We start from the raw sequence: 22885 nt of genomic DNA, 5'->3' as shown, positions 1-22885 counted from the left end.
TGGTGCAGGGAGGTGCGTGGGGATGGAGTGGTCCTTTGTGAGGAGGTCACACCCAGAACCATCAGGCCCGGACCCAGGTTGGGGACAGCAGACTCTGGCCATCGTAGTCCTGGCTCTACTGTCCATGCCTGTGTATATTTGAGGGGGGACCTCAGGCAACTTCCTGACCTCTGGTGACCACTGATTGAGATGCAGCACATGGCCTCCTAGATGGAGCCCTGTCCCACCTGGCAGTCCCCCTGCCCTGCTGCCCCTACCCTTCCACCAACCTCTCCTACCCTCCTTTGTAGTAACAGCAGCCGTTGTCTGTTGAGGGCCTGCTGTGCCCCAGGTACAGAACTCAGCACTAAGCACTTCACAGATATAATTTCTAATCCTCATCATCCCCTGCTGAATAGTACTTATATGTATACACACACACACACACACACACACATTCTCCAGATGAGGGTTGAGGCTCAGAGAAACGAAGGAACTTGACCATGGTCACTCAGGTAGTGAGAAACAGAGCAGGGATTCAAACCCAGACCTCTGTGGCTCCAAATCCTGTGTTCTTTCCTTCACAGCCCCCTGCCACTAACTGGGGACCCTGCTTTCTGCATCCTCTGACTCTCAGCCACCTGCAGGGCAAACCCCAGCTGAACCCTGTTCTTGCCCCTCCATGTGCCCATGGCCAGGCCCTGAGTGGACCCCAGTGAATGCTTATGGATACAGATGATGATGATGGTGGTGCTTCCCCAGGGCCCGTGGTGTAGGACGGAGTTGGCAGGGGGAAGCGTCCTCTCCCCTCCCCAACTATCTTTCCATGCGCTGGAGAACACTCCTCCCGTCAGCAGCATCTTCTACAGACAGAAGAGCCAGAAGGGTGCGTAATCCAAAAAGGAGCCTTGAGAGATTGGTGCTCACTGGCTGTGTGACCTTGGGCAAGTGACTTTACCTCTCTGAGCCTCCGTGTCCTCATTTGAAAAAGAAGAATGCCATTACCCACCTCACCAGTTTCTAGTAAGGGATAAATGAGGTCCTATAATTTGGAAGATGTCCAGTAAGTGCTGAAGGATCACAGATGTTTGGTTTGTATTATTATCACTGCTGCTCTGTCCAGTGCAGAAAAGGGCTGAGTAGTAGTGTCAAGTCCAGTAGCCAGAGGCAAAGGCATCATGGGCAACTCTGTCAGACTGGAGACCTGATCATAAAGGTGACATGGAGCTCTGACCAATGAGAGTGTTGCTTCATACTCAGGCAGACCATAAAGAAGACCCTTTTGAGACTGTGTCAGAAGCTGTAATCTTTTGAGACTTGCAGCCCCAGGGTGAGCACTGGAATTAACAGAAATGAGGAAACTGGCTCCCAGAGGTGAAGGCTGTAAGGGGACTGAGGAGAGCAGAGCGTGACAAAGGCCACACAGGAGACGGCCCACTGTGTGAGGTGTAGTTCCCAGTCCATGAAAAATGTCTTCAAGGAGGTTCAGAAGCTTCTACTTGCCCTGTACATCAGATGATTCCAAAAGGGTCATGTCCCTGATGACCAGCACCTCATTTTCGTACTCTGGGTTTGCTTTCTCATGTCCGGCGCCTGGTCATGTCAGGTTCACTGCTCTGGGGACAGATGAAGTGTTCTCTGCTAAGTGGTCAGCACATCTGCTAACCTCTGACAAGGCTTCATAGACATGGCATTTCTGAAGGCTAACCCAGCCAGCGGTGGCAACAGTCTGATCTCAACGTACGCGCTCTGGAAGCTTTCAACAGCCATGCCTCTCACTCTGTCTCCCGCTGTGCAAAGTATCCAGCCCTTCTGTCATGCTAAGAACTGTCCAAAGCATAGAAAGCTTTTAACTGAAGGGGAGATGAGATATGATCGGTTGGCAGGAGCTCACGTCGTCCATGGACCATTCCTGCTTGTGTCTGTGCCATGACCTCAACCCCACATTCCAGTGGTGAGGACGCTAATTTGGCTGCATTTTTGGTCAGTCATTTAAGGTGAGGGGTTGGTGAAAGGCTACCTGTAAACATAAAGCTCATATGGTCCAGTCTACCAGCCCTCCCTGGGAAGTCTTTTTTCCTGTTTTTCAAATGCAAATAACCAAATCCCTTTATTCTTAAACTTGGAATTTCTTCTAAGGCTGCTCCCCATCTTGCACCTCTATCATCCTGATATAAATCTGACAGTTTGGTTAACTTCACTGAGGCTTTCATGACCCCTGCATTTTCTTTATTGGGTCCTGATCCTTTATCGTACTGATTTCCAGTTCAGTGACTGTGCTGTGTCCACTTAGATTCCAACTAGACCTATTTACCTCAAGTCCAGCCTCCCTCCCAGCATAGGAATCTATTGATATTTTGCCCCAAATCTGAGAGGTCATTTAGTCTGTGCTTGCACACTGTCCATGGCCGGGAGCTCACTACCACTCAAGCTTGCTTTGTTCCAAGTTTGTTGCTCTGGGTTTGGAAAATTCTTTTTTAAAATGAGCCCACATCTTCCTCCCTGTCTTGGTTCTGCTTGTGGACTGAGCTACCTCCCAGGAGGCTGGCAGTGGTTGCACCTGTGACCTAAGGTATCTGTGGGCAGATTTTCCATGAGCCCAGTTTCTCTTCTGTGCCCAGCTGGTGGGGAGCAGATCTACTCAGAGCAAGGGCCAAGAAGGTGCCTGCCGTCATGGGACAATTAGAATGGCCTCTCTTTCCTCCTCCTGTAAGATTTGAGTCTGTAAGTCTGAGGCCTGAACACACAGCCCACTTGTGTGTTCTGCAGGTTGAAGCAGCCATTGATGCCAGCCAGCCCCTTCTTGAGAAGGAGTCTGATGTGCCTCACAGTAGCTACCCCAGTGCCTTCAGATGTTTGGGACAGCCTTGCCACGGTCATTACCTCACAAGTATTCCCCAGCACAGAAATGATACCTTGCATTTATTATGGGAATTTAATACAGTTCACAGCCTTTTCTCATCTTATTTGCTTCTCAAGGCACATGAATCTCTGAGCATTGAGGAAACACTGAGGTTTCCCGGGGTGTGGTGACACAGCAACTCATAGCCATTGGCCCACAGGCATTGATCAGGCACCCAGTGTCTACAAGTATTTCATCAGCTGCTACCACAGATGGCCTCAGTCAGGGTCCCCTCAAGCTGCTGTTGCACATAGCCCCAGAGGGCTGCTTCCAGAGCAGGGCTGTAACTGAACACCTTCCCCATCCCCCTCTGCCCACAAGACACAGGCCAGGCTTTTGCGCCAGCCCCTGAGGTTTTCTAAGCCAGCCTCCATTCTTGCTTCTTGCCATATAGAATCATGCCAAGGCTTCCACAGTATAATTCCTGTAACACACGCCTACCACAGAGTAAACACTCCACAAATGCTAGCTGTTTCTTTTTCCATGACAAAAGAAACACCTCTGACCCTGGCTGACTTTCTTTTTAGTGTTTTTTTAGTAAAGAATAAGACATGCATTCAATCTCCAGGATCTGGTCACTTCCCCATTCTGGGCCTGTTTCCTGTCTGGGGAACAAGGAAGTGAAGCTGGGAAACTAGCTGACCATAGTCCTGCATCAGGCCGGGCTGGCTCCAGCCACAGTGGGTGGGTGGGGGGAGCGGTCTCTGGGTGCTCGAGGCCTTCCCATCTCAAGAAGGACAACCTGGAGAGGTTGGGAAGGTCTGGGGAGGAATCTGGAATCCATCTTGAGCGCGCCTGTTTGAGGCCTCGAGCAGAGAAATCTTGGGTAGAACAGCATCCTTTGGGGACTGTCGTGTGCAAAGAGGGTTTGCACTAAACAGAGCTCAGACTACAGAAGGTCATCAACTTTAGCTTAATTGGGGGAGAGCTGCCCAGAGGTGGAAAGTGCTGCCTGGGACACCGAGGGACCCCAGGTGCCAGAGGTAGATGCGCCTGTGGTGGGGTGTGGATGGGCTGCCCTGAGAATGACCACATCAGAGGATGCACGAGGCCCCTCCCACCCAGGAAGTCAGAGGTTTTAAGGTCCTTCCGAGCATGGTTGTGCTTTAACAGTAATTTCAAATTGATTTTAAATTCACAGAACTCTTTTTTACAAAGTTCAGTTTACATAGATGCCTATTCTGAAAAGCAGCTCAGTGTGGTGGGGCAGGTGAGGGCCCAGAACCCTGCTGCTCGGTCTCCCCCGGCTGTGAATCCTGAGCACAGTGTGAAAGTCATTGTTCTAGACCCTGCAGGTCAGGGCCTGCTGGAGGCTGGGACACCCCTATGTAATGGGCACCTTTAAGAAGTCCACTCCTCCTCGGTAGTTTCATTTCTCTGAACACGACAGCCCCAGTTTCTGGCATCCTGTCTCCCTCCCTAATCTCGCCGTCTGGTCGGAAACGGGGCCTTGGCTGCATTCTTTGGACCTGAGCTGGCTTCAGCGCAGGTTGGCTGCCTGCTCGATGGTTCTTGGGCTTCTGCACTTGGTCATGCACTGCACAGCGTCTCAGCTTATCGTATCCATTTCTTTAGAATAAAAGTCACCTCCTCTCCTTAGACCGGTGCTGGGCATCAGACCCCTGAGCTACTGTCTTCGGGTAGCTGATGCCGATTGCTGATGTCCCCCTAGAATGAAAACTCACACCAGGAAAAGCGAGGAAAGGGCCCAGATGGCACAAATGCAAACCTTCAAAATGGACGAAGGCTGGCCTCCGTGGTGGGAGTCCTGGAAGCTGTAAAAGAAGGCTCCTGACCGGCTCTCCCCTCCTGCCTCTGTCAGACAGCCCCAACTTCTCAAATCTGTGTCCTCTTTCCTCCTGCCCTTGCCTCTGCCCCGGCTGGGGCTCCAGACAACTACACCACCACTCCCCAGCTTCCAGGCCTGTCAGCCCATACCATCCTCCACCCCGCACCAGACGGGGCCTCCCAAAGCAGGAGTCTCACCAGTCAGACCCGACTCACCCAGAAAGACCGGGATGAAAAGCATTTCTTCTGCAAAAGCCACCTAAGACCCACCCTGCTGGTCCTCCTCTGATCCTCCATGGCACTTTGTGCGTTGTCTGGGTTACGGATTCTACCTCTTTGTTTTACAGTCTTTTAAGTACCTGTTATTCACACTCAAGACTGAGGTCAGAGTCTTATTTAGCTTTGCGTTTCTGAGCCAGGCTCAGACCAGGTCTTAGTAAGTATTGTTGAGTAAATACAAAGAATACTGCTTAAAATAGACCCTCCGCTGGTGGGATCGGAGCCCGTGCTTGTGTTACATATGTGCCGTGGAATTCCGGGCACAGCAGGCCTGTCCCTGGACAGCACATTAAATGCCCTCCATCCCGGATGTAGTGATGTGATATGATTTCTGCAGAACCCTGACAAAACCAGAGTCTGGGATGTGCCCAGAACCCGGTGTGAACTTCCCCCATGACCCACAGCTCAGCCTCCCCAGTACATTTGTCACCAAGGGGTGTGTTCCCGACCTCTTGGCAACTGAATATTTTTAGCAAATACACAGCTCAGTGCCAACTGGCACTTGCTCCTCTTCCCACAGACATCCCTTCCTTTTTGAGTTTCACCCGGAGAGCAGTGCGTCACTGCAGACAAGCTGGTGGGCTCGCTGTGACCGGACCTCCTGGGGGCCAGTGACTGCCAGGAGCCGACCCTGAGCCTCACTTCATGGGACACAGGCTGCCCGCAAAAGTGGGCCTCCGAGCAACAGTGTGGACGTTTCTGGTCGCGTCTTCCTCTCGCTTTGCATGATTATATCCAAGCTGTATGCCCCTGGGGGAAAGCATATTTGGCCACAAGATCATAATAAAAACAGAAATTTGACAAGACTTAAAAATATCCAAATTTGGAGAAGAGGTGACAGTTTTATGATAAAATATTGATATATGAAAATGTCAATAATATACATGCAGAACAGCCTCCTAGGAGCTCAGATTAGGAAGGTCACTCGGAGGTCATTGAGTTTCTCCCCTCATTTAAGAGAAAAATGAAGCTTGGTGGAAAGAGAAGTCATGGGTTTGAAGGTCAGACCGGCATCTACTAGCCGCATGACCTTGGGGAAATCTCTTTGAGCCAGAAGTTTAGCTCTGGGCTATTTCTGCCTCTTCTATTTTATTTGCCTTAAACTGTGTTTTTAAAAGAGGAGATTTTTTAAAAATATTTATTTATTTATTTTTGGCTGCGTCAGATCTTAGTTGCGGCATGCGGGATTTTCGTTGCAGCTTGTGGACTCTTCGTTGCAGCGCGTGGGCTTAGTTGTCCCGTGGCATGCAGGATCTTAGTTCCCCAACCAGGGATCGAACCCACGTCCCCCTGCATTGGGAGGCGGATTCTTAACCACTGGACCACCAGAGAAATCCCAAAAGAGGAGATTTTAAGTCTTAGAATTTCATAGCAATTAAGCACCTGAACTTTGTAACACGTGACCTGGTTTCAAATTCTGACTCTGTTAACTTACCGGCTGTGTGACCTTTGGCAGGTTACTTAACCTCTCTGTGACTCCATTTTCTTATGTGTACATTGGGATGATTAGAGTCCCTGCATCATGGGGCTGCCTTGTGGTTTAAATGAGGAAAGGTATGCAAAGCATTTAAAATACTGGTTGGCACCCAGTAAGAGCTATATAAGTGTATGCTAATATTATTAGTTTTTTAAAAATCTGGATTTGTGGTTTTCTTGAAAACCTGGAAGATCTGACAGCCTCATACAACACTTGGCTGGAAAGGTGTATCCACTGTTCCTTTAGAGAGGGACTGTACTCTGCCTTCCAGCTCACTTCAATCCCGACCCCTCCCCCCTCCTTATACCTCCTCTGTTTTGCGCAGTCATGTAGCCAGCTCACACACACCCCCATCTAGTGCCCTGAGCCTCCATTTGGTCAGGAATGAATATATCTATTTATATTTTTTGGATAAATATGGAATATTTGAAGGATAAATATATGCATTTTACAGCATTGTTACAGGAGCAAACAGGCTAATCCACTGAAGGCTGCCTCTATCAGTGAGCTGCCATAACCACTCATTCCCTCCTGCTCTAGGGCCTCCCAGCCTGGCCTCTGGGTGAACAGCACTAGTGATGGGGAGCTCACTACCTCATAGAGCAGCTTCATCGCTGAGTCTTCGTCATATGCAGAGTCCAAGAACAACAACTCACCCATCATCTTGCCTGAAATGCCATTTAATTTCCACCGCATCCCCTCTTCTGGAATCTGGAGCAGAGGGATGTGTCACCTCCTTTGGGAGCTGTGCTCTGAGTTCCCAAGTGTTTGGTGGAAGTTTCAGGTTTCAGAAATGCCTGCCAAGAGTCTAGAGCCACAACCCAAGGGGTCACGTGCTGAATGATCAAGAGTCAGGCAGCTCAGCATCTCCAGTTGCAGCATTGGAAGAGGCGCGGCTGAAGGCAGGAGGGCAGACTGTGTCACGTATAAGAGCGCTGGGGTCAGACCTGGGTTCCAGTCCCTGCTTTGCCACTTTCTAGCTGCCTTGTGACTTTGGGCAAGACACACAACCTCTCTGTTTCTGTTTCCTTCTCCGTTAGATGAAAATAATAAGACCCTGCTGATTAAGGGGTTGTGCAAGATTCTTTTTTATTTTCCTTTGAGTCCGTGAGTCTTAGACCTGCAGCATAAGAATGAAAAGAGACCCAAGGGCTTCCCTGGTGGCGCAGTGGTTGAGAGTCTGCCTGCCGATGCAGGGGACACGGGTTCGTGCCCCGGTCCGGGAAGATCCCACATGCCGCGGAGCGGCTGGGCCCATGAGCCATGACGCTGAGCCTGCACGTCCGGAGCCTGTGCTCCGCAACGGGAGAGGCCACAACAGTGAGAGGCCCGCTTACCGCAAAAAAAAAAAAAAAAAAAAGAGAGACCCAGAAGATTCTGGCAGCTCCACACCCCTCCTGGCAGCCTCACTTACCTCCTGACCCAAGGCAGTGGAACAGAAAGCTGCTTCCATGGGAGGGTCCAGGACCCCTGGTGCTACGTGACCTCAGGCAGTCAAGCTCAAGGCCCCTTTAACTAAGACATTCTGGAATCCACAGAAACAGCTCTTTTTTTTTTTTTTTTTTAAGAACAAAACCAAGCATTTTCCAGACTGGCTGACATCCCTGGCTTGTCAGATCAGCAGAAGACAGGCAGGTGGTGGGGCTCAAAGAGCCATGAGTCAACTGTACCCAGGCGGTGAACTGTCTTGCAGGCTCAGAACAGGCAGGAGGCTGGGCGGGCGCTTCTTCACCGGGTGAAGGGCAACCTGTGGCACAGGCCTCCAAAGGGCAGCCTTGGGTGGAGGCTGGGGGGGCCAGCAGACCTAGGAGACAGGACCATGCCCCTGGGGGCCCCACCATGCTTTTCTGGCTTCCTTCCCTGGCTCTTTGCATGGCATTTTTCTGCAGCTGTCAACACCCTCGGTCCCACCCAGAGCTGGTGGCCTTTCAGGAAGGGCTGCAGGGAAAGTGATGCCGTTCTCATCTGTCTGCGGTGTTACAGGCCCCTGAGAATCTCCATGAAAGAAGGTGCTAAGGAAACTTGGTCAGCATCACCTAAAAGCATTCGTGCAGCATCTGTGTGGGGACAGGGATAAGTGGAAAGATCGCTGATGGTGTGATCTTGGCCATGTCACTTGAACTCTTTGGGCCTTGGTTCACATTTCTATAAAATGGGGACAATGGCAAAGGGCTGATGGGAGGACTGAATGACGTCAGGCATGTGGCGGTGGTTGGTGTATCTAAGGGCAAAGTTTGACTATTCCCAAGGGAGGGGAAGTGACTTACCCAAGGTCACCCAGCAAGTTCACACAGGAGCCAGAACTCAGACCCAGGTCTCATGCTGACTTCTACCTTCTGACTTCTAGCACAGTGGTTCCTACCAGAAAGTGGGGAGTGTTCAGCCAGCCAGTCCACCATGGTTACAGGGGGACTGGCTGTGTGCCGCGTCCATGGGGAGCCCACAGTGTCAGGCTGAACTTGTGCTCAGGGACTCTTGGAGTGGGAGCGTCTCAGCTGAGAGTCTCTAGCAGACACGAGGAAAGAAGGCCTTGGCTTGGCTTTCCTCTGTGCAGCGATGAGTACCGAGCACTTGCTGGGTATCAGGCACTGAGCTAGGCCCTGGGGATGCACTAGGGAATGAGGCAGATGTGCCCTCTGCATGGGGTTAATGGGGACGACATTGTGAGAGGCCACACAGTACACACAGCTTGACAGGCACCGTGAAGGAGGAGTGGCGGGACCCCCAGGCCCAGGGGAGTGGGAAAGGGCTCTGAAGGAAGGGGCCTTTTGGCAAAGCCCTGAAGGAAAGAGGAGCTGGTCAGACAGTAGTGGGAGGTGGGAGGGGTGGGCGGCGGGGAGGGAGAAGGCCAGAGGAAAGGGACTCAGGAGGCACTGGCTGATGTTCAGTGTTGTTGGTGGGGAAGTGCAGTTAAGAGAAGAGCTGGAGAGGTAACTGGGCCAGGCGGTGCCCGGGGCCTTCTGCATCCATTGAGTGAGGGGCAGGGCTTTATCCTGAGAGCAGTGGGAGGAGCATTGAAGGGGCCCCTGGGCTGGGAGGAGTGTATTTTGGGAGAGCCCCCTCTGGATGTTTTGTGAGGAAAGGATGCTGCGGGTTAGGAGAGGGGATGGTGGCCTGGGCTAGTGGTGGCAAGGAGGTGGGCCTCCCTGGAGCATACGAGGGATGCTGCCTTGATGGGCTGTGGTGATGGATTGACAATGAAGACTGAGGGAAGTAGAGGCACTGGGGACGCTGGCCTGGCCACCATGGGACGGGCACGCCGTTTACTGACGCGGGGACCCAGGAGGCGGTCGTACAGGTGGGGGGACATGGAAACATGGTTCAGGGCACGTGAGCTGTGAGGTGCCTAAAGACCACCAGGGAGGTGCCGAGGGGGCAGTTGGATGTAGAGCAGAGGGGTCAGAGCTGGAGAGAGGGACAGGGGAGCCACCAACATCCAGGTGGAAAGTCAGGCGTGTGCGGGGAAGCTCACGTGGGGGAAGGTGTGAGGGGAGAAGAGTGCAGGTTGGTGCCTGGGGAGCACCAGCATGGGAGGCGGGGGTCAAAGAAGGAGCTTGCGGAGGAGACCCGGTCACCAAGCCAACAGGTGTCTCCAGAGGGCGAGCAACAGGGCAATAACGCCTCTGCCACTTGGATTTAGCAGTCTGTGTTGTTGGCAGGAACAGTCAGCAGGGAAGCTGGGCCGGGGCGGTGAGGAGGTGTGACTCTGCCAGCGTGACAGCCCTTTCCAGACTCGGGCTGAGAAGGAAAGCAGACAGAGCGGTCGCTGGAGCGGGCTGAGGTCCAGGGGGAGTTTGGGGTTGGCCGGTACCGAGAGAATTGAGCTTGCGTCCGTGTTGGTGGGATGTGTCTGAAGGCGGAGGCCTGAAGCTGCTGGGGAAGGGGTGGGACCTTATAGAGAGGGGCCTTGCACAGGCTGCAGGGGCTGACCGTGCGCTGGGAAGGGAAAGAGGGTCCAGCTCACACTGGACAGCGGCCCCATACCTGTCCCTGGACTTGGCCCTTTGGGAGCCACACAGCTGTACAACCCCAGTGGCCTTCAAGGAGCAGAGAAGTCAACAGGCTCCAGGCTGGCCAACCAGGACTGCCCTCTTCAAGTCTCAGGATGCCCAGTGGCCACCCTCCTCCAGATATCCACAACCTGGACCCTCCTGGTCGCCTCCTCCTCTAACCTCTTTTCTCTGGCTCCCAAATCACATTCTCTCCTGGTTCTCTACCAGGAGATCTCTGCTTGGGGGTGGCTTTTAGTGCCATCTTTCTCCCCGCCCTTACATTTGGGTGCCTCCTGGGCCCTCTCACTGCCCTCTTCCTGTTTTCATACTCTCTTGATCTGAACCTGCCTGCCCCAAAGCCCGTCCATCCCCCACGAGGGGTGACACGCGCTAAAACAGTCTGCTAGGAGGCCACCCAGACACGCGTGTGAGGGGAGGGACGAGGGCTTCATCATTTCCCAGTCCTCAGAGGCTGGGAACCAGGGGCCCCACACTCTCTCCCCCGTCCCATCTCCAGCCGAGCCGGAAGCTATCAGGACCCAGATTCCAGCCACCTGGCCTCTCACACGGCCTCCAGGGATCACTTGGGGTCATAGCGGGAAGTGCCAATAGCTTTCAGGAGCCTCCTGGGGTGGCTGGACCACCCGCTGGGCCTCAGCACAAATCTACATGTCCCATCCTGAGTTCCATGGATTTCCAGCTGTGTACTGGACATTTCCTCAACTCACACTCAGCAGTTAAGGACAAGGGTCCTGTATCGCTTCTCTCTAAGCCCGCGGATGGTACCACTTGAGCTGGCCAAGTTGAAAACTTTCGATCTTTGTTACTCCTTCATGGTGGCCCCTGCATCATCCAGATGGCCACCAAGGCCTGTAGATTCTACGTCCAGAAGGACTTGAATCTCTGTCCTAGAACACGTGCCTTGTACCCAGATTCTAAGTCTCTCTTCTTCCAGACCATTCCCCATGGTGCCAAGGAAGGATCTTCTCTTTAGACTTTATCTTTAATAAAACTTTCATCAAGTCTCAGCTTCTTAGCATAAAACTTTGATCAAGTCTCAGCTTCTTAGCATGGCATTCAAGACCGATGGTGATCCAGCCTGTCCTGCCCACCAAACACTCCAGTCCTCTTAGCACCCGTGCCTTTGCTTCTGGGGTCCCTGCCTGGGGTCCTGCCTTCCTGCCTCCATCTCTCAGCATCCTCTCTGGCCCCTTCCAGCCCAGGCTCCTCCTTTGTGCTACCCAGCATGTTGTGCACCTTCCATGGAGTGTGACAAAGTGGTATCTGGGGTTACATACATGCCTCCCCACCCCACCCCCAAGTCAGGGCACCACCCATTGAGGGTCAAGCAGAGTCCTTTCTCTGTGTGTGTGTGTGTCTCCATTCAGGCGACCGCAGGTGGTTTAAGCTCGCTATGGAAGGAGAACGAAGGGGCTGAGAACAGCCAAGGTAGACGGCCTTCTTCTGAATTGGCTTAAGCACAGGGGGAATCCCACATGTGGTAGAAGTCAGGCGGCTGTGGGCCTGGGTAGGAGGGGGTGAAGGAAGGGGGACCCCGACGGCGCCATCATCGTTGGAAGTGGGGGGCTGTCATGGACCCGCCAAGCAGAGTCAAATGGAGGCTGGTGTCCAGTGCCAAGGGGAAACCAAGCCATTGTCGCTTCTTTCTTCTCCAGATGGGAAAAGGGCACCCCAGCTCAGACTGGGTCCCGGGGGGAAAAGGGGACCTAGGAATTAAAACCCAGGTAGCTAGGGCTTCCCTGGTGGCACAGTGGTTGAGAGTCCGCCTGCCGATGCAGGGGACACGGGTTCATGCCCCGGTCTGGGAAGATCCCACATGCCGCGGAGCGGCTGGGCCCGTGAGCCATGGCTGCTGAGCCTGCGCATCCGGAGCCTGTGCTCCGCAACGGGAGAGGCCACAACAGTGAGAGGCCTGCGTACCGCAAAAAAAACAAACAAACAAACAAAAAAAACAGGTAGCTGGTTGAGGTTTGGGGGGCGTGCTGCGTGAGGGTGAACTGCTGGCACGGGGAGGCAAGACACCCCCTGCTTGCCCCCAGGGTGCTCTCCCTAAAAGCAAAATGAGTCCCTCTCCCCTTAGCCCCCCATGGCCTTCCACGCCTCCCCTTGAAAGCAAGATGGTGCTTTGCCCTGGATCAGGGCAAGAGTTGGCCCCCTGTCTGAGGACTGGGCGCCTAAAACTGGCCCATCGGGACCCGTAATAGGAAGAAAGGGTGGTTTTAGACAACTTGAGAGGCACCGGTTGGCCAAAGCTGAGGCTTTGTACTTGTACTCTTGTAGACCAGTCTGTGCGTGAGTGCGTGGGCACGCGTGCGCGTGTGTGTGTGTGTGTGTGTGTGTGAGAGAGAGAGATTGTGTGTCACTGTGTGGGTAGGGATGAGTGTGCCAGTGTGTGTGTCAGTGTGTGAGTGTGAGTGCATGTGTTTGCGTGTGAGAGTGGGGAGGTGGTGTGAGTATATGTGTATGTGTGTTGGTGATCGCTGTGCCGCTGCCTGCCAGCTCCCTCCCTCAGAGTTCCCTCCTGCAAGCCCATCCTTGCGGCGTCCTCTCAGCTGTAAGCTGATGGCCCCAGCGGAGCAGGACTGAGTCCCAGCCGCTGTCACGTCCTCACCTCCCCCCGAGCCCCTTCCTGCCTCTCTGCACCACCCCACCCCCGAGTTTGGGTGCCAATTCCTGGCCAGGGGGTGACGTGCAGGGTGAGTGTGGGCACAGGCAGGCCTCCTGCAGGCCAAGAGACCACACCTCTCCCAAGGCACCCGCGCCTTCAGATCCTCAGGCCTCATGAGTCAGAAAGCTCTTCTCCTGGAATTACGCCAGGATCCCCTCCCTGGACCCCGTCGCAGCCTTCCACATCCCCATCGAGACACTCACACATCCACAGCATTAGACCAGCACGGCATTTTGACAAGGGAGGGTATCAAGTGAGCCTGTGAGACTCGTGGGTTCCTTCCAAGTGGAAATAAGAACATTCTGGTTCTGGGCCAAGAGCGCAGTGGCGCTGAGGCCCAGCGGGTGGGCCAGCCGCCCCAGGAGGCTCCTGAAAGCTATTGGCACTTCCCGCTATGACCCCGAGTGATCCCTGGAGGCCGTGTGAGAGGCCAGGTGGCTGGAATCTGGGTCCTGAGAGCTCTGGCTCGGCTGGAGATGAGACAGGGGAGAGAGTGCAGGGCCCCTGGTGTTCAGCCTCTGAGGACCGGGAAATGATGAAGCCCTCGTCCCTCCCCTCTCACACGCGTGTCTGGGTGGCCTCCTAGCAGACTGTTTCCGCACGTGTCGCCCCTCGTGGGGGATGCACAGGCTTTGGGGCAGGCAGGTTCAGCTCAGGTTCTGTCCCCTTCTGGCTGTGGGAGCCTCAGGCTCTTAAGGGCTCTTCGTGGAGACTGTGATTGAATTCGGGCAACGTGCCCAACACAGAGTGAGCACTCTGTCCATGGTGGCTTCCAGAGCTGTGGTCGTTATCTGTTTCACTCTCTTTGTTACACGGTGGCCCAGAGCGGCTGCTCTTTGGAAGCAGAAGCTGGCACCGAGGCCGGGTCTGGACCAGAGGCCTTCTGTGCCCCTGTGGCTTCCCTCCTGGCAGGGAGCACCAGGGTCTGCCGCCTCTGAGGGAGAGAAGGGGGCAGCCCCTCTGTGTGAGGGCCGGGCAGGTGCAGGGCTCCGTGGCGGATCCCCCCACCCGTGGTTCTCTCTGCTCCGCGTCCTCCTCTCCCGATGCCCCTAAGGGCATCCTGGATGCAGCCAGGAAGCGCGCGCATCTTCTGAGGTGGGAACCTGCCTCTTCTCCTACTTTTTTGTTCCTTTACCATGACGCCTGTTGCTCATAGGTACAAATCAAACGAAGAGTATGTATATGTGCGAGGCCGCGGCCGAGGGAAATATGTTTGTGAGGAGTGTGGAATTCGCTGCAAGAAGCCCAGCATGCTGAAGAAACACATCCGCACCCACACTGACGTCCGGCCCTATGTGTGCAAGCACTGTCACTTTGCTTTTAAAACCAAAGGTAAGAGACGGTCAGCGGGGCACTGGCCCTGCCCGCTGCAGGGAGCTCCCCTCTGGGAGCCCCAGCACAGAGCCCGGGGCCCGGACCTCTCTGCCTGGCGCCTGGGCACCCCCGATTCCTGGGCTCCCCAGTGACAGAGCAGCCGCCTTCCAGACTGGGCAGTGGCACCCCTCGGCTGCCCTGCCCGTGCTCTTGGATCCCACGCCGGCCCCTCCACCCTTCACGCGTGCGATTCCCACCACAGCCAGGCAGTGGCACTCTCGCACACAGTTCCTGGTTTCGTATTTGATCTCATCACCCCTTCCTTCTGCATGTCTCCTTAGCCCTTTATCCACCGACCTGATGAGCTCCAGCATCCACACTGGTCACTGCCGCTCTTGAGTTTGGAAATCCATTCCACCCCGAGCCACTTAACACACTCGCATGGTCACCTCTCATGCCAGACTTTGCCCCTGCCTCCACCCCGCCTCACCACTCAGACCACGTTCCTGCTCCGTCCAGCTTCTCTGCACCTCTTGACACAGGGCCGGGCTCTCCCCGACCCCCGAACGGCAGCCCTGTCATTCCTGCCCCCGACACTGCACAGCAGGGTCAGCTCAGGCTCTGGCAGTCACCTGTGAAAGGAAGGAAGACTGGCCGGTGAGGGTACGCAACCAGAGCGCTGTGATGGGTGATGGAGGTGGCCAGGGCCACTGCAGCCACCCAGGACCCGGGTGTGGACCAGTGAGGCTGTGTCCACGAGACTTGGACCGAGCTCTTCTCTGCTCCTTCTGTTGGCTGCTCCCACAGGGCAGGCAGGAAAGGCGTCGCAACCCGCTTCTTCCTTCCTGGTAGCTGAGCAGACTGAGGTGCCTCAGAGGGAAGCCTGGGGCTCTCGAACCCCTGGTGGCTTCAGCCTCTTGTGCTTCGCAGTTTCCTGGCTCAGGGTTGGGCACGAGGGTCCTGCCTTCTCCTCTGGGCAAGTTGGGGGCCTCCACACCATCCCCCACCAGAGCCACGTGGTTTTTCAGTAGATGGAACTGGAGAGCTTTGACGCCTGTTGACCTTCCTTTTGTTGGTAAAGCTGCTCCCAGAAAGAGCAGTGGGCAGTGGCTCTGAGGAGGGCCCCTCCGGGTCTTTGAGCCTCCCTTCCTTCCCCCTCCTCTTGCTGGCCCCTTCCGTTCTCTTGGTGCTAGGTCAGGGGGCAGTTTATCTCATCCCCTCGCTCATGGCCCCCTCTCTGACCGGGTGTCCATCTCTGGTCTCCTGACCCCGTTAGGCTGCCCTCGTCTGTCCTCTCACCATCATTCTCAACTGGAGTTCAAACTTTCCCACCAAGGTTTTGGTTTGAATAGAGGTGATCATCCTCCTTCCTCGCCCTGACCCTCTTCTTTCTTGGTGTCTCATCAGCAGCATTCCAAAAGACATTCAGAGAGAACTGATAGGCCTGGAGCCCTGCCATGTCCAGGACAGCTCACCTAGCATGTCTCGGTCCTGGTCATGGGCTCCGTCCCACACATGCCCCCTACAACCCTACTTTCTCTGGCCTTAGGCGGCCAGTTGGGACTTTATGGTGGAGAGAGATGGGAATAATCCACCAACAGTTCAAATAACGGCCTTTGACTCTGAACACCAAAAACCTTTTTGTCCAAGCCCTACTTGACGGTGCAGAAAATGGGTCCCTCAAAACAGAAATGACTGTTAAAGCCGGAGCTGTAACTATAAGCCAGGACCCCTGCCTCCTGGGCATCACCCCCACCACCTTCCTCTCTGTGAGCAGTTGCCCCCTTGTCTAGAAGGAGTGGCAAAATCAGGTGGCCAACCAGGTGGCCTCCAGAGTGGATCACAACTGCTGGCCCTATTCCCAGGGTGTGTCCAGGGGACCACACCATTCTGTTCTCAGCATGAAGCGCCCAGTCCTGAGAGCGCCTCCCAGCCCAGGGCCATGAAGAGCTGCCCACCACCGTGGAGAACCGTCATCCTGTCACGTGAGACTGGAGAGACCCATGGGGCTGAGTTCCCAGCCAGAGCAGTCTCCCAGAGCAATCCCTATTCAATTCCCTCTGGCTTTATTGAGAGGAAAGGCCTGGTCTTTTTCTGTCAGGTCTGAGAGAGGCCTGGGTCCCTGGCAGGAACACCCCTTTTCCAGGAGATTCCTGCATTGGAAGCTACATGCCAAGCTATCTGCCGTCCCTCCCCGGGTCCCTCTGAGCCGGCACACAGCCCTGGAGGGTCCAGAGCTCCTAACCTGAGGGGAGGGTCTGCAGGCCTTCTGAGTGCCCTGGGGGTGGAGCCTGGGGTGGAGCCCTGAAGGCCCCGCCCAGGAGGGTTTGCTCTCACCCTGTGATGAGGGAAGGGCTAAGCCCTCTGCAAATGCTCCTAGAGGCTTCTGGAAGATGACACCTTCCAGAGCCGGAGCAGTGAACGCACCCGAAATCATGGAATGTCAACCTCTGGGACTTAGAGGGGGGCCGGTAAGGGTGGTGGCAGGTGGAAGCAGAGCCAGCTCCCTCTTGAGGCTCTCTCTGAACAAGGCGGGGAGCGAGGGAAGCCGCAGGACACTGACACTCCTGTTTCTCCCTGGAGTCATGGACCCTTCAGCCACCAGCCCGGGTGCCAAAGGTCCCCTCCTCTCAGGGCTCCTGCCTCCATACAGCTGCTTCCATCTCCTCCCTCCCCTCATCCTCGGGCTCGGGCCCAGCCAGGCTGCACGAGAGATGAGGCTGGGTCAGGTGGTCCTCAGGGCCCTCCGTCACCACCACCTGGCTGCACCCAGCCCGGGAGCCCTTCCTGTCTGTCTCTGTCTGCCTGTCTGTGTCTCCGTCTCTGTGTTAGACATCGTGGCAGCAGCTCCGGCCCCTGGGCGCTAGCAAGGGGTTGTCTCGGTGGGTGCGGCCAGAAAAGACCCACTGGGATGTCCCTGTGGGGGCCTGGGGTCCCATGTCATCTTCTCAGAAGGTTCCCAGAGGCCAGCAGAGTGGCTGTGCTGGGTACAGGCCGTTGCACCGATCGCTTCGGGACAGAGCTGGCAGTTTGGGGCAGGCCTCAGGGACCGAGGGAGGGTGGTTGGTCAAAGCCCAAAGCTGAATGGGGCAGACAGGGTCACTGGCTGATGCCTTCAGTGGAGGGTCCACCTCTGTTCCAGACACCCATCCTTTTCCATCCAATTGCCTTTCCTCCTTCATTCCAGGATTGTCGGGGTTTTGGTGGGGGGCTCTGGGACGACGGTGAGAAGCTGTGAACTCTGCTTGGCAAGCCCAGGCTCTGACCCTTGACAAGGAAATGGTGTCCAGGCCAAAGAAAGACACCTGAGGTCATTTGGTACACCTCCCTCAATTCACAGAGGGGGAGGTAGGCCCACGGAGGGGAAACCAAAAGCGGGCGCCGGATAATGCTCAGGGCTGCACATCCGGTCCTGTAACCCCGTGGCCTATCTGGGCAGCCACTCAGACTCCCACCTCCTCCCTGGGCAGGGGCAGAGGAGAAGCTGGCGTCCAGGGCCTGCCCGGTGCCTTCTCCTGGGGGTTCCTGAGCCCAGACTGACTGGTAAAGCCAGCTACAACACGAGCATCATCTCAGCATCTCTCTCCTCCACACCCCCGTGACTGTGGCAGAGTCCCCTGGGTGCTCAAAAAAGAGTGATTACTTGGTGGGGGGGGGCACACAGTATGGGAAGGAAGGAGGCTCCACGTGGTGGGCATCTGCTGTCTGCCAGGCACACTCCACTGTCACTCTACATGTTTCCTCATCAGCTCCTCCCAGCGTCCCCGAGAGGTAGGTATTACTTTACAGTTGCAGAAACTGGGGCTCAGAAGGTTAAGAAACTTGCCCAAGAGCACGCAGCTAACAGGTGGAAGAGCCCAGACTCAAACCCAAGGCCATCAAGCTCCTACACGTGCTGGTTCTGTTCTGCCAGAGTGGAGCAAGCAAGGTCTCTGGAGTCCTGAGACCTGGTTCCACGCGGGGCTGTGCACTAGCTTGCAGTGTGGCTTTGACTGGTTGGTTTGCCGTGTTGGTGAATGGGAGCATCCCTCCCATGGCATCCCGTCACCTGATAATCTCGTCTAATGGCATCATCAGCACCAGGGCCGGGAGTTAGAACAGAAGCAGGAAGACCCTGGGCCTGGTGGGCGTGGATTACATGGTCTGTGAGGTCCCTTCCAATACTTTGCTTCTGTGATGAGAAGAGCATTTCCCACTCGTGGTTATTACGCGCCCGTTGTGTGCTCGGCATCTAACTTGGTTGAGTAGAGACCCGAACCTTCCAGGCAGAACAGGTACAACAATAATGTCATAGCCAGAATGAGCAGTGTGCATAGTCCCCTGGGGTCTTGGATAGTCAGGGGGTGGCGGGCTGGTCTCAGAACCTCAGAGGATATTCAGTTTCTCTGGCCCTTGGAAGACCCCAGCTGCCTTTCCCACCCCCTTGACGTCCTGCTCAGGCTTTGCCTGCTCACAACAGTGAGGGCAGAGGCCCACGATGTTGGACGGGGAATGTTGGGGACCCTCCGGCCCTGGAATGACTGGAAGTTATGGCTCTGCTCTCCATTTGGCCACAAGTAGAAGATCCAGGTTTCCGTCTAGTTAACGGAAGAAGATCTGACTTGGGAAGGATGGAGTCACAGCCTAGGACCAAGGGAAGGAAAGAAAGAGCTTCTCTCCATCCTTGCCGCCCTAGACCTGCACACCTCAGGCGATCTCAGCTTAAGGTTCTCTTTACCCTCTCAGCAAAACCCTAAGGTCCCTTAAAATTCTCAGAATGATTAAGAAGCACCCTTCGGTTCATCCATGGGCCCTCTCTCCCTATTCACCCATCTATCTACCCATCTATCCTCCTGTTTATCCGTTTCTCCCATCCTCTCATCCGAATAGTTTGTCTTCCTATCCATTTATCTTCCCATTTATTTTCTCATCTGTTCCTCCACCTCTCCCATTTGCCCTCTCACCAATCCATCCTTCCATTCACTTGCCCATTCTTTTATCTTCCTGTCTGTTTGTCCTCCCATGCATTTGTGTGTGCTGCATCCAGCCAGCTATTCTCCCGCTCACCCGTGTCTCCTCCTCTCCCATTCTCCATCCTCTCATATGTTTATTGATCTATTTTCCATCTATCCTTCCATTTATTTTTATCCTCCATCTGTCTATCCATCTGCTTATCTACTCATCCAGTATCCCATCCTTCTGGCCAGCTCCTTCCCGCTCATCCTGTTCATCACTCCATATTTCCTCTTACCCACTTATCCATCCATCCATCCATCCATCCATCCATCCATCTCTCTATGTGTCTCTTCTTGGAGTCCATTCTTCTCTCTTCCATCTATCTGCTCAAACTTGCTAACTGATAAGATTAGTGAGACAGAACACCTGACTCAAGGAATTTACAATTTATTGTATGAACTACCATATGGAAATGCAGCAATCTACAGAGCAACAGCGAGCACATCACAGTTTGGAGGTGATTGCTGAGCCCAAAGGAGCATCCTGAGGCATCTGGCCTGCATCCTTCTGGGGCAGGCTGGAGGCCCTCTGCTGCGCCTTCAAAGAGCAAGCCTGCCCACAGGGCTTCGTGGCCTGTGAAGTGCTGTGCGCACATGGGGGAGAATTGGTGTCGCTATCTTTCCCCTGATTTCCACAGAGCGGCCACCTCTGCTCTTCAGCCCACTGGGGACAGAGTCAGCCACACCCCGAGGGCTTCGTAGGCTTGGGGAGGGGCAGAGCCTTAGTTCGGCCTTCGCTGCACTCACCACCACCCCCGGCTGTGTCTGCACGGCAGTGACCTTGGAGGCCCGGGAAGGGGACATGACTCTCTAAGGAAGTCAGGACTTGGGCCCCAGCCTTGTGGCTCCCAGGTCCGGATCTAGCAGATTTCTCTACGCCCTCTGCCCTCTCTCCATTTCTAACAGTAACTTTGTCCTGGTTCTTCTTCCCAAACCCTAAGATGCTGCCCTGTGGGCTGCCCTAACGGTGTCCTCAGCTGGAAGGGCATCCTCAGTACCCATCCCCCATGCTGGGTTAATGGGAGCCCTGATCTCATCCCGGTATTTGAGATGGCCCGGAATCCTGTTTGATGAGTGTCACCAGCTCCTGGGCCCAGAGTTAAATCAAAGGCAGGAAAAACTTATTACACATGACTTGTCTTTTAATTTCTTTTTGGTTTGTCTTTTTAATCAGCATCTCACTTCTTCATTCTACCCTTTGTCCCCTCACACCCCTCCCCCACCCTCCCCCCAGCTCCTCAGTGCCATCCTGCACGGGGTCTGTGGCTGCACATCCCACCTGAGCACCTGGGCAGAGGGACGTCCCAGCACCTGCCAGCCAGGCGCCGCCCTGGGCCCCTGCCCTCCAGCCGACCCTGAGTCTGTTCTCATTCCTTTCCAGGGAATCTGACTAAGCATATGAAGTCGAAGGCCCACAGCAAAAAGTGCCAAGAGACGGGGGTGCTGGAGGAGCTGGAAGCCGAAGAAGGTAATGAATGGCCAGCTCCCGCCTCCCCCTTCTCCCTCCTCTCCATCCCCCCTTCTCCTCCTGCCCCCCTTGCCCTCCCCTTGCTTTCTGTCCTCCTCTCTGCTCCGCCTCCTCCTCTCCCCCTTCTGTGCCCTCTAGTTTTCCCAACTGCAGGGAGACAGAGGTTAAATTCACAGGAGGACCGCCCCCACCCCTTAGACTTTTACAGTGCGTGCTGGGAGTCGTAGCTGTGGTGCATTAAGGTCTGCCAGGCAGGTGGAGCGCCCGGCAGCCCGTGGGTGCTCAGTGAATGTATGGTGAATATATTAACACATGAGTAATTACAGTCAACATTGATTGAGCACCCACTCTGTGTCAGGCATGCTCTAGACACGTGCCATGATTATCTTGGCAAATTCTCACGATGACGCTGTGAGGTACACACCCACACTCACACTTAAACACACTCTGGGCATGAGCCTGACGCCCGGGCCTTTTAGAGCTAGAGGTTGTCAGACCTGACAGCCCCATGTCACCTCCCAATCCCATCCCCTATCCCAGCACCGCACCCTGACCTCAGTCCCCCGTTAGTAAGATGAGAGCCACATTAGAGCCAGTTTCTGAGAAGACAAGGCAGTGTGTGTGGCTGCGCCCTGTGCAGCCTCAGCATCCAGGGAGGAGGCCAGAGGGGCTTTTTCGGCAGGTAGATGAGCGGCCAGAGGTATTCCTCCTGCACTGGGCAAACCTTTGACCGGATTCCCTAAAATCAGAATCAAGAATTACAGTGTGACAAGGAGACGTGTGTGTGTCTGTGTCTCGTTTGTTTTTGTTTTCTGATTTGGGAATGTATCTACAACCTTACAAAAGAGTTAGGTCACATTTCCTTTTAGGTGAAATAAATCACCTTTATTGAACAGAACACAGTGAACTTGGGGCTGTACCCCCAAAAATGAGGATGTGGGGTTACCATTCTTATCAAAAAAGCACATCAGGCCATTTACAGATGTCTCACTGAGTCCCCGTAACTGTGGTAGAAACTTGTGTTGCCCCGTTTTCAGTTGAAGACATTTAGTAAAGCTCAAACAGGTAAAGGCAGTTGCCCGAAGTCAGACAGAAACGCTGGCTGCAGTGCCTGGTGGGCTGGATGGGGCAGCTGCACCCAAGCCCAGAGCCCTCCCTGGGTGGGAGGTGGGCGTTCCGACGAGCACTGCACCGGGGGTCCACTGAGGGACCCTGAGCTGTCCCTGCCCCTCTCCCAGCTTCATTTTCCCAATGAGGCCAAAAAGGATGACTTTATTTGAGGATGAAATCAATGCATTCATTCCAGAAATAATTACTGAACACCAGACCTGTTCTAAGACCTGTTCTAGGTGCTAGAGATTCTGCAATGAATAAAACATAGTTCCTGTACTCGGGAAGCCTGCATTCTAGAGGGGAGCTGGGCAATGAACAAATGTGGAATAGGGCAAGGGTGATGAGTATGAAGCAAAACATCCGTGAGGGGCTGGGAAGCTTGGGGAGCGGCCTCTCTGTTCGGTGGTGTGAACAGAGAACATGAGGCGAGGTGTCAGAAAGCCAAGTGGCGCCTGGAGAAGGGCTCTCCCTGCAAAGGGAACAGCAGGAGCAGAGCCCCTGAGGGCCAGAGTCGGGCGGGGGTGGGAGGGGGAGATTAAGTCTGAGAGAGCCGTGGCTGTGAAGGCCAAGGGATGGACTTGGCCGCCTGGTGGAGCCACGCCCTCTGCCGTTCCCTGACTCTGTATGCAGAGGATGGCCGGTAGGGGGCGCGGCTGGAGGCAGTGATCCAGGCTGAGCACGTGTTGGACTTGGGTGGGCCGCGGGAGGTGGGAAGACGTGGTCGGATTCTGGATACATTCCGCAAGTAGAGCCGAAGGGGTTTGCTGACGTAGTGGGGCGGGGAAGCATGAGGGAAAAAAACAGCCAAGGATGACTCCGAGGTTTATGGCCTAAGAAACTGGAAGGACGGAGTTGCCACTTCCTGCGATGAGGAAGGCTCGGGGAGGAGC

General features: G+C 54.8%; 1 protein-coding gene across 2 annotated transcripts in view; it reads left to right on the top strand.

Moving 5' to 3' along the window:
- The window catches only part of HIVEP3 (HIVEP zinc finger 3), a 130288-nt gene that overhangs the window by 101082 nt on the left and 6321 nt on the right, over window positions 1–22885 (top strand). For both annotated transcript variants that reach the window (XM_082614036.1, XM_082614035.1), the window contains exons 5-6: window positions 14263–14438; window positions 20796–20882. In XM_082614036.1, the coding sequence (XP_082470162.1) occupies window positions 14263–14438; window positions 20796–20882 (263 nt within the window). The remainder of the gene's footprint in view (window positions 1–14262; window positions 14439–20795; window positions 20883–22885) is intronic.

This window comes from Mesoplodon mirus (assembly GCF_964341445.2).
Source record: "Mesoplodon mirus genome assembly, chromosome: 3".
Lineage (NCBI taxonomy): Eukaryota > Metazoa > Chordata > Mammalia > Artiodactyla > Ziphiidae > Mesoplodon > Mesoplodon mirus.
The sequence above is the reverse complement of the archived record's forward strand: the minus strand, read 5'-3'. Positions and strand labels throughout refer to the sequence as shown.